The sequence below is a fragment of the Amphibalanus amphitrite genome, unplaced genomic scaffold (assembly GCF_019059575.1).
Source record: "Amphibalanus amphitrite isolate SeventyFive unplaced genomic scaffold, NRLGWU_Aamphi_draft 000961F_arrow, whole genome shotgun sequence".
In the NCBI taxonomy this organism is placed as follows: Eukaryota; Metazoa; Arthropoda; class Thecostraca; order Balanomorpha; family Balanidae; genus Amphibalanus; species Amphibalanus amphitrite.
In genome coordinates, this window is record NW_024882455.1 from 90466 (window position 1) to 106044 (window position 15579).

Below are 15579 nucleotides of genomic sequence, written 5' to 3' on the forward strand. Positions count from 1 at the left end.
CAAAAAATCCAAAAAAAAATTGAGTTTCGAAAAAACGGAATATATGTGATAGCACCTACCGTCTTCTATCCACATACCAAATTTCAGATCAATACCTCGTTTTTTGACGAAGTTATAGCGAAAAAACTGTTCAAAAATGATGACGTCAAATTTTCAAACTCAATTTTTGGCAATTCTGGACATCGTAGAGCAAAACAAATACCACCATTAGACTCCCCGTGACGAGCTGCATCGATTGATACCCATCTAATGCAAAAATATCAATTTTGAAATTTGACCTTATTTGACATGACCTTGACCTGACCTTCACCAAAATGTGACCTAGGATGGCCCCAAAGGCTGTCTAACCCACATAATCGCATTTGTCATGTAAAATGGACCATACAACATGCATCACACGACATTTTCATATTGTGACCCCCGGTGACCTGACCTCGCTGTGACCTGACCTGGTATCAGTGACCTCAGATAGCAAAGTATGTGTTTGACGAACAATGTACCATCGATGGTTTTCAATAAATTACCAATTTACTCGATGAAAATATATACGTAATGGTAAAATTTTGACAATTACCCAGTAAACATGCCGACGTCGGCCCGACGTCGGCCGACGTCGGGGTGACGTCGGCAACTCGGTATCGGCATGCCGACGTCGGCCCGACGTGGGTCCAACCTCGGCACGACGTCGGCTGGATGTCGGATATGCCCGCATGTTCCGACGTCCAGCCGAGGTCCAGCCGACGTCGGGCCGACGTCGGACCGAGATCAATTGCTGAGGTCCAGCCGACGTCGGGCCGACGTCGGGGCGACGTCGGACCGACATCGGCCGCTGTTTTGACCGTTAAAATAATATAAAATACATGTTTCATGTTTCATAAAGAGCTTCTGTATTCAAAATATCCTCAGGAAACTCAAATCCTCCTCCACGCCGCAACCCCTTGATCCGGACTGGACGGGAAACTTTATCCCATTTGGGATTGCCCGTAAGCCGAGCTCGCCCGTAGCCGGGTGCGGTCAGTGCTTGGTGGCTACTCGGCCTATCCTTTGGTCAGGCTCAGCCCCGGCAACTCACCAGGGCCGGGCCCAGTTCATATAGAAAGGCCAGTCGGCAAGTGTCACTTTGCCCAAAGTGCCACTTATCAAAGGGACACTTTGGGAAACGTTGGTGCAGGTGTGTAAGAGTGGCTATATGAATCCATTGTGGGGTCGCCCTTTCCAATAAGGGTGTCACGTAACAGCAATGGGACCAGGGACTCTATATGAACTGGATCCAGGGTGCTCGCCAAGAAGCAGGGCTGCGGAGTCGGAGTCGGAGTCGGAGTCGGAGTCGGTCGGAGTCGACAGTTGTGACCGGAGTCAGAGTCGGAGTCGATTTTAGAAACCCGAGCCAGAGTCTGAGTCGGAGTCACCGAAAATCTGTCGACTCCGCAGCCCTGCTAGGTCTGCGGAGTCGGAGTCGGGAGTTGGAGTCGGTCGGAGTCGACAATTCTGCCCGGAGTCGGAGTCGGAGCTGGTTTTTGAAAGCCGGAGTCGGAGTCGGAGTCGCCGAAAATCCATCGACTCCGCAGCCCTGTCAAGAAGACCAATGTCTCCATCCTATGATCCTTCCGGCTCTGAAATGGTCTTGCCGGACCGAAAGGGCATAAGCCAACAAAACAAATCAAACTCGTTAGCTGGCTGCGTGGTGTAGTGGTTAGCACACTAACCTCGCGTTCGAAGGACACGGGGTTCGATTCCCATCGCCGGCTGATGCCTTTGGCGTGTTATCCCAGTAAACATACCGACGTCGGTGACTGGGGGGCTCGAATCCCGCCGCCGGTTGATATTTTTGGCGCGTTGTCCCAATAAACATGCCGACGTCGGCCCCGTCGGTCCAACGACAAACGATCTCGTCAACCTCGGCAAACGATCTCGGCCCGACGTCGGCTCGACGTCGGCTGGACTTCGGCTGGACGTCGGAACATGCGGGCATATCCGACGTCCAGCCGATGTCGGGCCGAGGTTGAACCGACGTTGGGCCGACGTCGGGCCGAGCCTCGGCCCGAAGTCGGGCCGACGTCGTCATGTTTACTGGGTATGCAAATAACTTGGCTATTTTTGAAGATACTGGGCTAAGACTTGCTAGAGTAGTTCATCAGTGTGTGCTCTATCACGTTTATGCCGGTTTTTTTTTGCGTAAAATCAAAATATTTTGGAAAAATCAAAAATATATGTTTTTGTAATTGTAAAAACATTTACATACTTTACACAATTTTCAAAATTCCGAAAATTCGAGATAGCAGTTTGATAACTACGTGTATTTGTAGTCCACTGATGCAAAGAAATTGGATCTAGCTTTAAAACTAAGCTCTTGAGAGCGTTTGCCGTAGTTCAATAATTTGCATCAAAATCGGCCGACATGACGTCACTCTGACGTCATTTTCGGCCATACTACGGTAGCTAGAAAGTTGAAATTTTACCACAAGGTGTCAAATTGATGCCGCTGAGGATATCGCAAGTTTCGTGTTGATCCGTCAGTTCAGAAGATATTGCCGAAAAACGGAGGGGGGCTCTGTGGAGCCCCCCCCCCCCCCCAGTCATGCGCGGGTTAATTAGGGAAGTGGCGCCCAAATGGCTGTAGAGTGTAGCAGGGCATATTTTAAGGCACTTACTGCGTCCCATTTTGGGACGCAGCCCCCTCGCCTTGGGACGTAGCCCCTGCTAATTTGACCCACTGCGTCCCTGCCCTGTCCGGTTCCCTGACCTGTGCCCTGCTGTCTGCCCTGACCTGTTCCCGGCCTTCCCTCTAAAATATCCTGTGCCATGCCCTGCAACCTGCCGTGCCCTACTTTCTGCCCTCCTCAGTGCCCTACTCTGTTCCTTGCCCTGTGCCTTTAGTCGTAGCACGTGCCCTCTGCTCAACTTTGGGACGCAGTAAAAATTTGTTAAAATATGCCCTGGAGTGTAGAGTGTAGATACAAAAGGAAATCTTCATCAAAGGGGGAAGCTGGAGAATCGTCAAAATTTAAGGGTGATGGGTGGTAAGTAGGTACAGACTGGCACAAGTCAGCAAAAAGTGGGGAGGGGCAATTAAAATTGCTGCCCCCAACCTCAGAAAGTGGGGGCCATAGCCCTCTGCCCCTGTTCTTACGCCGCCATGAAAGTCAGCAAAAAGTGGGGGAGGGATGCAGTTAACTTTGCTGACCACCACCTCCGGAGGTGGGGGCCATGACCTCCCCGGCCCCCCATATACTAAACCTATGCCTCGACAGGACAGGACCGTCGAAATCCTGGTCAGTGTTCTCTACTTTCAGTGCTCGCATACACGGTTACACCTCGACTCGCATTCAACCAACGAAATGTTGCCACCAGAGCTCTCAGTTTTTGCTGTTGACATGGTTTACTTCATCGAGTGAAGAAAATTCCCCTCAATAACGCTGTAGATGCAAACACTTCTTCGAAATTCAAAGGACAAGCTGAAGAATCTGCAAGTTTTGGTGTTCACTGTTCAGGATGCCGAGTGGTGCAAACAGGCGCAAAAGTTCAGCCAGAAAAAAAGTGTGTGTGTGGGTGGGGCGGGCAGTTAACCCTCGCATGTGTGCGGCGTTTGCCAGCTTCTAATGTGTGGGGGGGTCGGTTGGACCCCCCCCCCTTGCCGTTTGGCCCCTGATCGAGCTAGAGCTTCGCGGAAAAAACGAGCGTGTTGCCCGTTACGAGAGGAAGCAGATGATGCCCAATTTTAAGGTCCTAAGTCATTGGTTGACCTTCCAGGTCAGGTCAATGACCCAAAGTCGGGAAAATCGGGACCTATTAGAAAGTCATAAAGTGTGGCTGCTAAGGGGTTTTTCGGGGTGCTGATCACGAATATCGTGTTAGTTTTGATCACAGATGATGTCTTTAAGCATTTAGACCAGGTCGGGTCAGGTCAGGTCAGGTCAACCAGTAGGGGTTGTGACGGGTATTCGTAGTACGTGTCAACCGCCTCTGACAGCTTCGTAACATGTTACGAAGGCGCCAAAATTACTTCGTAAATGTTCAAATGGTTGCTAAATTCGAATTCAGCTCCAAAAACTAGCCTAGAAACATGTAAAACTCGAAAAAGTGAACCGAGGTCACCCGAGGTCACCAAAGGTCAATGACCTGACCTGACCTTCAGGTGACCTTGACACCCATTCTAATGCATGGGAGCAACATCAAATCACATGTTTGAACGTTTGAAATCACGAAAAGCTTGCAAACGCGCGGCTAATGCGAGCCGATATACGCGGAATCGCGATTCCGGCCAAACATGGTCTCGGAAAAGAGGTCACACTCAGGTCACAGGTCAAAGGTCATTTGAGTCAGGGTCATGAAATTTTCAGGATATGTGTAAAATTGATCAATGAGAGGGTACTGAAAGTTTCGTCGCGATCGGCCGCTTTTTACGCGAGTTATTCGCGAAAAACCATGGGGGGTCCATCCGACCCCCCTACACATGCGAGGGTTAACATTGCTGCAACCCCCCCCCCCCCCACCACCACCACCACCCACCTTCGAAAGTGGGGGGCATGGCCCCTTCACCCCCCCCCCCCCCCCCCCTGTTCCTAAGCCTATGACCGAAGTGGTAGTACCGGACGTCCGGCCGGATTTTATTTTTGCATTTGCTTCTGGGTGTGCAAATCGACGCCACTGGGTGGGCAATTGTGGTGAATGGGTGGGCATTTGCCCATCCATTGGGTATATGTTAGAGCAGTCCCTAACCTGCATTGCTCTGTAATAATACAGCAATCGTAATAATCGCTCTGTAACAATCCCTCTGTAATAAGGTAACAGCCGCCATAACCGTTCTGTAGCAGTCGCTCTGTAATGCATCGCTGACCCTCCGGCCATTGTTGACGTGCTTGTATATTGTATATTTAATGCCGGCTGAGCGGCCGACGGACGAGGCGATAACCGAGCAGTGGGCCACAGCGCCGCGGAACGGCCCTGCGAGCAGTGCGCCACTGCGGAATGTCGCCGCGGAACGGCCCTGCTCGCCGCACGGTGTAGCTACCGCAGCGTACATACGGCCGCCGCGGTATATATGTAGTAGGGTGGCCATTTTTTTGCAAAGTAGATGGAATCCTCGCTCCTAGCCGCGATTCTGATGCATTTTTACATGCTGATTCCGATTCTGTCGAGAAAAGACCGAAATTCGCAAAAAATTTGACCCCTGCAAGCCTTTGAAAGTTTTTCAAAAAGTGAAAATCTTGACATGTCACTGCCTAGTCAAAAGCTGCGCTGCAGTTGGGCTGAAAGAGTTATATCTAAGTGAAACACTATATGTTGGCATCACAATGCCACTAAAACGAGCAATCTAACACAATTAGTTTGGCAGCAGCGTTCAATAACATCCGCTCCCCTCGAGTCAATCTGCGTCTGGTGGCGGGTTTCGAACTAATGCTGTACAGATTTGCCGCTAGGTGGCAGCACTATTTGCTGACACCTGATTATTCGGTCGCTCGTTGTGATATCTTTGGCACGTTTTTTTACCATCTCGCTCTTGCCAAATGATACATTAACCAGTAATCTGTTCGACTGAAATAATTTTAAAGCTGGAGCGTGTCATTTTTCTTACCGAAACACATACCAATGAATACAATTTTTGATGCCATTTCAAACAACATTAAGTCTAAGAAAGTAGGTAGGTAGGTATATTAAACAAGTTGATACACATAACACTGTCACATATACACTTCCGATGAATATCCCCATACAAAGCAACTTTCCTCTTGTAGCTATGCAAATACTCTGTCGAATCTATTAATGCTTTGGTAGGTACCTACCTAACTCACCAGTCGCCACTCGCCACACAGATAACTAAGCCGCACTTCTTAGCGCGCACCACCCAGCTCACTGTAAGTTGATGTGGTGACCTGTCGGGGACAGCGGCGCCTAAATGACAGTTTGTTGAGGCCGTGGCCGTCTTGTCGCTGAGCTCCTTTCACAGCAGCTACTGCCTCTGTGGTCAACTTCACCGCACGCTCTGTCGACTGGGTGTTGGAGGGGATTTCTGTGACAAGTGGAGTTGTGACGCAGCCCTGTAGCTCGATATCACGCATCGAACGGCAGTACGGTGGCTCGATGTCAGCGGTGACTGAGGCTGCTTGGACGTCGGTAAGCTCACAATAATTGTTAGCTTCGAAGTTGATAGAAGGTTTACAGAACCGGCGGAGGCTGTTGGGGAGCTGGCCGCGGCGGCGCCGCAGGCTGATGATCAGATCCACCGCCTGAGCTCTGACAGTCTCTTCCTGGTCACCCAGCATAGCCAGGAGAACGTTCTCCGGGTGAGCCATGAAGGAGTTCCTGGCCAGGCTTGCCTGTACGACCTCCAGGTCACCACCACTGAGGTAGCGGCGCTGTCGTCGGAGCTGCTCAGTCAGGTGACGGGGAGCGTCGATCAGGTCCCACCGGTGCCGCACACCGACCACAGCTGGTACGTAGACGCAGACGATGAACTTGACGAGCGTCACCAGCGGGGCAGATGGGCTCGTCACCGACATGTAGTGACGAAGAAGCCGGCTCTGTGCTGTGTGCCACCTGGCCTGGTGCATCTTGCCGTGCTTCCTGTCGGCGATGGAGCTGCCGTCTCCAGTGATCACAGCTCTGGCGCAGTCGTACAGCAGCTGGAAGTCGGAGCTAAACTGGACATTTTCTGGCACTGTAGGGAAATCGTCACACACAACGACCGCGAACTTTGCCACTGGCAGCCGGTGAATGTCTCCCCGAATCGCTTTACCGAGCGGCCCAGTCCATGCCGTTGGTCCGGCGGTGACACCGTCGAGAGAACAGAACAGGGCACGGTATGCCAGCTCTGCCTGGTGCAGTAGGCACACCACTCTCCCCAGAGGCCGGCCGATGGTCTGCTCCAGCACGGCCATCCAGCCGCCCAGCCAGCCCGTCACCTGATTTGTCCCGTCGCCGCCGACCACTGCGATTCGGTCAATATCTATGCCGCGCTCCTCAAGAAAGATGAGAAGCCTGCGCGCGACCTCAGCCCCCGTATGTTTGCCGTCGCATGCGAAGTGACCTACATAAACATCGCCTGGGTGCATGTTCACTGTGACATTGTGAACCTTGCCTTCCCTAGTTATATCGTCCCGACCATCACAGAACACAGCTACACATGATGCAGAAGCTTCTCTAATGACATGTATCTTTTCCATCCTACTTTTTTCTAATGCATTTTGCACAGAGCCCCTAGATACCATCTTCTCACCGACAGCAGCTGCGAAGGCTGATAGTATTTTTGACGCCTTTCGAGAACCAATATCAGCAGCGTCAACCGCTTCCGCTACAATGGAGAGGTCCACCTTACGTTTCGGCGGCCGTGCCCACGCATGCCAGTCTGGATCATCACTGTCTGGCTCTGAACTGGTGGAATCACTCACGGGACACGAGCCAGTCGCGTGTCCGCCTGGGCGAGTAGGAGAGGAGCCGGTACAAGCGGGATGCGAGGCGGCTACAATCCGTCCACCGGTGCTGCGCCTGCCAACGGCAAAAAAAGGTGATCTAGCTTGAATATTCATAAAATTTGTGATTCTATCTGATAGATCCAGTAAATCAAATGTTTATCAGTGTTGAAATCGTTTGTTACATGTAGCCGCTGATTACCATGATAAGTGATAGGAATGGAAACGGCTCGTTTCGGACACGATAAACAAGGACCTGAAGCCAGCAATGGTCAACTACTGGGTGATATTCAGAATGACCAACCCACCTGCTGGCGTCCGAGTTGGCATGGCGGGTGGCGGTGTGACCAGCGGGATCAGAAGGACCGGCCGGGGCACCGGAGGAGCAGGACGGCTCACTGGCCGGAGCTGAGGCATCAAAATGGTCGCTGACACCCGGCGCGGCTCGGCTGGACGGTGTCTCATTCAGCCGAACAGTAGCAGGGGCAGAGGAGCAGCGCTGTCGGCGCTCCGCCCGCCGCCGCCAGCGTTCTGTTGTTGCCGCGTCTACCGCCTGGCCGATGTGCTGCTGCCTGTGACTGCGCTGATCGGCGAGGAAGCTCCGGTCCTCGGGATGCTCCGGCATCTGTTTCTGGTGCGCTATGTCAAACAACGAGTTCAGGTCTTCTGATCGCCAGCTGTTAGCGGGCCATTTAGCTATTTTGTCTTTGAAGTTCCACATTTTTGTGATTTTTGCCTCAACGTTGTCGACGCGCTGGGTAGGCAGTAGGGTGGCCATTTTTTTTGCAAAGTACACGGAATCACCGCTCCTAGCCTCGATTCTGATGCATTTTTTCATGCTGATTCCGAATCCGTCGAGAAAAATGAAAAATTCGTAAAAAATTTGACCCCTGAACGTCCTTGAAGTTTTTGGATAAAGTGAAAATATAGACGTCTCACTGTCTAATCGAAAGTTGCGTTGTGTTTAGACTAAACAGTTTATATGAACGTGAAATGTGGTCTGTTGGCGCCACAATGCCGCTAAAACCAGCAATATTATTCATTTGGTTTAGCAACAGCGTTCAATAATATCCGCACCCTTTGGGGCAATCTGCCTCTGATGGCGAATATCGAACTAATAGTGATACACGTCTGCCTGTAGGTGGCAGCACTGTTCCCCAACCTTCGATTCTTTGATAGGTCATTGTGATATCATTAACCATAGGTGGGCATCGTTCCCCAAAATTGTAACTTCGTTACTCGTTCCTCCGTTCCCTCAAAACGTGACTTCCGTTACTCGTTCCTCCGTTCCTCAGCATATGATGTAACGGAAGTTCTTTTAGTCCGTTACTCCGTTACAGCAAAATAAAAAAAAAAAACGTTAAAATATTGGGTATTTCACACATTTTTGAGACCATTCTGACACAAACTAAACCTACCGAGGAAGCGGAATGCCCACCAAATCTACCAAGACAGTGGGCACTGATTGGACACTAAACCTTGGAACGTCTGGTGGTACTGATGCGCATCACTTGTCCCCGGCCAGATGCGGAACGGGGGGGGGGGGGGCACCGGCGCACCCTTTGATTTTGGCATTTTAACATTAGCCCTATGTGCGTTGCATGGAAAGAATGGGACCAAAAGTCGGCAGTGCCCCCCCCCCCTCTCCCGTAATTGAAGATGCTCCGCTGTCACTTTCTGAGAGGGTAGCCCTTTTTGCACGTAGCACATCTTTCCCATTGAGAACATGCGCTCTACTGAGGCGCTTGAAGGGACGCCCGTGTTGAACTTTGCGAACACATACTGCAACGCCGGCTCATTGCGGTAGGCCAGTACACTGTACACTAAGGTCATCTTCCAGTGCTGCCAGATGGTCAGGTAGAAAATCCTCCAGCGTCCGCGCTGAAATCCTCCAGATTCCTCCAGATTCTATAGTCGATCCACCGGTAACTTACCGAACATAAAAATCAGACCGTCATTAACACGGGGCATTAATACAGATGCATTCCAATTCTCTTAATCATATATCACACTAGCAATGCTCTTTCGCAGCCATCGAACTGTCGTTACAAAATGTCAGACTGAACCATGGGTGCGCATAGGCGCATATATTTACCATACCTACTTATAGCTCACAGACCCTCTGGCCACTCACAGGAATAAATAACATCGCTGCGGAAGGCTGCCAGCATCCGGTCAGAAACCTCGTAAGTCACACATGACTGACGGAAGTTGGCTAGGTATGATCGCACAGTCAATATCGCCTCAAGCATGTCAATGCCCATCGCATTTCGCTGTTTGCACTTAACTACATTCATAACAGAAAACAGACGCTCCACCGATGCATTTGAGACAGGCGTGCTCAAAATTGCCATCGCCAAATCAGACACGTGCTGGTATTTCTTTTCACCATTGGCCATGCATATTTCACTCATGTCTGCCCAAAACTGCTCGCGATCCTGGCCCGCGCCATCCTGGGTCAGCTCGTCGCGGTGCAGTGCGACCCACTCCCTCTCAACCTCATCTGGATCTCCCGATATCGTTGAAAATCTGGCAGCGATACCCGAGATGGAACGCCTCGGTCCAGCATCGGGTCCCACCGACAGTCGGGTCAAATCGGACAGCATTGCCACGTTGTCCGGAAGCCGTTTCTGAACCTGCTCTGCCAGGGCGACTAAAAACTCGCGGCACTTTTCACGAACAATCACACCTTGTGCATCTGAAACCTTCCCCTCCTCTATATGATACGTATGTCCGAGGAACACTGCTCGGGCTGGAATGAGGTTCGCACGTATATCAAGTCCTGGCAGCTGGTCAGCAGATGTACCTTTCAGTGTTGCCGGCATCACAATTTGTTGGAGCAAGTCCTGCACAAATGACTGCAAGTCTTTGTGAATTACACAAGGATCGGGGTTTACGCTCTGAAACACTCTGTTCAGACGGTCGATAGCCTTCAGCTGTGACGACATGAAGGTCAGGTAAAGATGGTTTTGCGGGTCGTTGTACATGTTATACAACACCTCTGCCTGATAGCACCTATCCCGGTCTTTCGCGAGTTGAAATATCATTTTCAACTCGTGGTACTGATCCAAAATGGTGCTCACCGCTTTCCCACGACTTAGCCACCTTGTCTCTGCCACCTTAGGGATTTTGATGTTGTTCTCTCCGGGATTGAGAGTCTTAAAGACTTGTTCGTACTCCCTTTGACGTTTTGGGCTTAGAGCGAACCAATTGTGCGTCTCTCGAATGAGATAGTCCAGATGCCGGGGAAGCACGGCACACGCATGACTAGCTGCCAAGTTCAGAGAGTGACACAAACATCGGACTACCATGAGGTGAGGGACCTTATCCTTCAACAGAGTACTGACAGAATGATGCCGACCTACCATACTACTCGCCCCATCAACACCGATCCCAACGAGCCTATGCACTGGGAGACCGTCCTTCTCGAGTGCGTCGAGCACCGCCTGCGTGATGGCATCCGCCGTCACCGACTCCAGTTTAATCAGGCGATACAGGGTGGTTATCACGCGCTTATGACGCCTGCTAAAATAGCGGACCATCACACCCAAACACTGGCAATCCGAAACATCTGTAGACTCATCTATAACCAGGCTGAAGAAGGATCCCTTCATGTCTTGAAGGAGTTCATCGTGAAGGACCGGTCCCAGGATGTGCTTGATGATGCCGGAACACTTAGTGCGATGAAGGCGTAGGTCCTTCAGGATCGCGGATTTGGGGTCCACACGTTTCGACAGGACCTCACCTTAGCAAAGGACGGGGAATAAGGATATGTCAGCGGGAGAAATGAGTGATGCTGAACAGTTGGGAGGAGGGAGAGAATGTTATATTATAAAACATTTGAACCTTGCGTTTTTGAAAACACAACTGTACTCCAAATCACCCAGAGCCACTCATATTACCAAATGAACGTATGCATTTTTATGACCGGTTTATGCACATATAGGTAGGCATCGTCGACAAATATGTAGACATATATAGGCATTGAAAAATCAAGGTGGCTAAGGAATTATCTTCTATGAGCTGTTTTTATTATTGAAATCTTACGAGAATGCGTCAAAACTGACATGGGAAAATATCATACGTACGAACAGAAGAAACGCATTTTAACCCTACTCCATTTACATTAAATCAGACTTGAAATGACAGGAAAGGAATCAGGAAGATTCCATTACTCCGGAGCTAGATTGAGAGGCAAAATAACCACGATTTTACCTAACTCATATTAATCCGACATGCAACGTCAAATAAATTGAACTCACGGTAAATTTTGCGAAAAATTAAGTAGGTATAGTCTGATTTTTTAAGCCTGAATATCCATTTAAAGTACCAAAATCAAATTATCACGCGCTGTCGGCTATATTTAACATTGGCGCTGTTATTAAAAAGTCAAGAAATTAGTCAATTTTGGTACTTCGAGCGCAGATGACGATGGTCAGGCTGAAAAGATCAGGGTATAGTAACTAATACCTGGCACGGATCCAGACTCACCGAGATGGTCCACCGATGCGTTCGATCCATGCTCAGCAATGTGTAGAGCCAAATGCAGCTCCGCCCGTTTCACCGACTCCACATGGCTTGACGTGGCAGCTGGGAAACACTGATTTATTCTGGCTGACTTAACACCCACAGCGCTTTTCTTGTGCTTTGCAGACTTAGCATGGTCTTCGAGATCTTTGTGCTTCGCCATGTGCGTCGATCCACACCATTTGCACCGCGCACGAGAGCTGTCGCCCTCAACTGGTGCCAACCAACCGCGGAGAGCAGGCTCTTTCTCCCAATCCGATTTGTACCGTTGTGTGTACTGGTGTTTTCCCATGCTTGAAAATGATCACAATTCGGTAGGTACAAATAAAAATAAGGCAAATTACTCGCAACACGACATCTCACATCACATCACAACCGGAAAGAAGGAATTTGTAAAGTGTAAACAAAACGATTCAAATCGTCAAAACAAGCAGAAACAATATTCAAGAATTCCTAAGATAAATAAGTAAAACACAATGATAAAGGCAAATAGGTTGTTGTGAATGATTATGAACACTTTTTTGTGTGTGTAATTTATTATATGTAAACATTATTCAGGATCATGCAATTTTCCCCTTTTTTTAAAGTGTCATTTTATTGGTAACATAAATCCTCCAGATTTTCCTCCAGAAAGTGAAATCCTCCAGATTGAAAATTCACCCTCGGAGTCACGCTCTAAATCCTCCAGATTTGCGGAAATCCTCCGAATCTGGCAGCACTGTCATCTTCCGTCTTCAAGTCAGGGCTGCTCAATAATCCACTATTCCGCTGCTGCATTAATGTCTGTGGGTTAGCTGAAAGATCAACCCGCTCGGACAACGAAAAGTAACGGAGGAACGAAGGAACGGACTAAACTGTTAACTTGTAACGGAGGAACGAACAACCAATGTAACGGAAGTTACTTGATCCGTTACCCTTTTTAAAATGTAACGAGTCCGTTCCTCCGTTCCTAAAAATTGTAACGGCGTTCCGGAACGGAGGAACGGAGGAACGGATCGTGCCCACCTATGTCATTAACACGTTTTATCATCATGTTTTCTTGCCAAAAGATACAATAACCATTAATCTGATTGTCTGAAAGAAATTTCAAGCATCAGTGTGTCATTTTCCTTTCCTAAACAATGTTTAAAATGAGGTAAAATAAGGTAAAAGCAAACAATCTGGATGAAACGGTAATAGCCCATGGTAAACACGATTACACAAGGAATCGTGTACGACACGTTTCGTTCAGTAGCATACACGGGACGGGATGCACCTAGATGCTCAGTGAGCCCCACCGGCATTTGGTTTGGTCGTAAGACCCTATGACTTGATTAAACCCAGCTGCCGGCCCGCAGTGATGTCGTTGGAAGATTATGCAATCGTAGACTAGAGCCGATGGCGTTGTGCGGCACTGATGTGTCACGGACCAATAAACCCCATCATTTAACAGGTCACCGGTGAAGTATGGTTATGCATTTACTTGCCTGCCCAGCGCATTGACTCAATGGTGGCCAAAATCATGAACTGTCGAACAATAGGCGAGATCGCTAAAGCGTCAGACTCTAACAACTGCACAATCTGAAGGGACCAGCTCGCTGTTTGACAGCGCACCGGAATCAGTTACCGGAACATCCCGAGGATTTGTCCTTCCTCGCAGATCAGCTCGGTGCCAGGCATTAGCACATCGGCCATTCGCTAGGCAACAGCGGGATACTGGAAAGGACAGGTGAAAAACCGGCAGCGCTGCTCCTCTGCTCTGTGCCGCTGCTCGGCAGAGTGAGACACCCTCCAGTGGGCCTTCTGCCTCGCTACATTTACACTTCCTCTGCGGGAATTCGCTCATTGTGGCTGGCAGTGAATCCGGTATAGTTAGGTAACAGGTCGGGTCCGCTGAAAAACAGCCAGCAAGGCCGTCTCCGACTTGGGCCGCTCTTCGCATGAGGTCAGTGGCTGCAGCGACACGGTCTCCGCGGCGCCGCGGACGGCAGTTTCACACCCTCCAGACAGGCAAGAAAGCGCGTAACCATACATTAACTTCATCGGAGACATGTTTAATGATGGGCTTTATTGGTCCGTGACACATTAGTGCCGCACAACGCCATCGGCTCTAGTCTACGATTGCATAATCTTCCAACGACATCACTGCGGGCCGGCAGCTGGGTTTAATCAAGTCATAGGGTCTTACGACCAAACCAAATGCCGGTGGGGCTCGCTGAGCATCTAGGTGCATCCCGTCCCGTGTATGCTACTGAACGAAACGTGTCGTACACGATTCCTTGTGTAATCGTGTTTACCATGGGCTATTACCGTTTCATCCAGATTGTTTGCTTTTACTTTATTTTACCTCATTTTAAACATTGTTTAGGAAAGGAAAATGACACACTGATGCTTGAAATTTCTTTCAGACAATCAGACTAATGGTTATTGTATCTTTTGGCAAGGAAAACATGATGATAAAACGTGTTAATGATATCACAATGACCTATCAAAGAATCGAAGGTTGGGGAACAGTGCTGCCACCTACAGGCAGACGTGTATCACTATTAGTTCGATACTCGCCATCAGAGGCAGATTGCCCCAAAGGGTGCGGATATTATTGAACGCTGTTGCCAAACCAAATGAATAATATTGCTGGTTTTAGCGGCATTGTGGCGCCAACAGACCATATTTCACGTTCATATAAACTGTTTAGTCTGTGACACAACGCAACTTTCGATTAGACAGTAAGACGTCGATATTTTCATTTTATCCAAAAACTTCAAGGACGTTCAGGGGTCAATTTTTTTACGAATTTTTCATTTTTCTCGACGGATTCGGCATCAGCATGAAAAAATGCATCAGAATCGAGGCTAGGAGCGGTGATTCCGTGTACTTTGCAAAAAATGGCCACCCTAGTAGGCAGGGAGGCACGTGACCAAATATTGACAACCTCACTGGTGACCTGTTTGATAATGGGCCGTGTCGGTACATGACGCTCATCAGTACCGCGCAATGCCATCGCCTCCAACCTGAGCTGGTAAATTCTCCCAATGACTTCACCGCGGGTCGGCAGCTGCGTTGATGGCAGGTCACAGGGCTTTGCCCTCAACTGCCGGTGAGGTTCGCTGAACATCTTCTTATATCTTATTCCTTCCATCCTGGGATGCACCACACGCCAATAAACAAAATAAACCTGCACGATCCCTTGTGTAATCGCTCGCTTTGTTTACTCAGTTTCTGTTTTCATCAAGATTGTTTGCTTTTAGGTTGAAAATTACCTACTTATTTAAGACATTATTTAAATAGCCAAAATAACATACCCTAGCTTTAAAATTATTTCAGTCGAACAGATTACTGGTTAATGTATCATTTGGCAAGAGCGAGATGGTAAAAAAACGTGCCAAAGATATTACAACGAGCGACCGAATAATCAGATGTCAGCAAATAGTGCTGCCACCTAGCGGCAAATCTGTACAGCATTAGTTCGAAACCCGCCACCAGACGCAGATTGACTCGAGGGGAGCGGATGTTATTGAACGCTGCTGCCAAACTAATTGTGTTAGCTTGCTCGTTTTAGTGGCATTGTGATGCCAACATATAGTGTTTCACTTAGATATAACCCTTTCAGCCCAACTGCAGCGCAGCTTTTGACTAGGCAGTGACATGTCAAGATTTTCACTTT

The 15579-nt window shown here is 49.1% G+C and overlaps 1 protein-coding gene across 1 annotated transcript; it reads right to left on the bottom strand.

Annotated features, from left to right (window-relative positions):
* Window positions 1-9252: 9252 nt before the first annotated feature.
* Window positions 9253-12623, bottom strand: LOC122368610. The gene is made up of 2 exons (XM_043342734.1): window positions 11901-12623; window positions 9253-11154 (listed from the first exon to the last, which is right to left on the bottom strand). The coding sequence occupies exons 1-2, from the start codon at window positions 12226-12228 to the stop codon at window positions 9521-9523; spliced, it is 1962 nt and encodes a 653-aa protein (XP_043198669.1). The 5' UTR covers window positions 12229-12623; the 3' UTR covers window positions 9253-9520.
* Between the last annotated feature and the right edge of the window lie 2956 nt (window positions 12624-15579).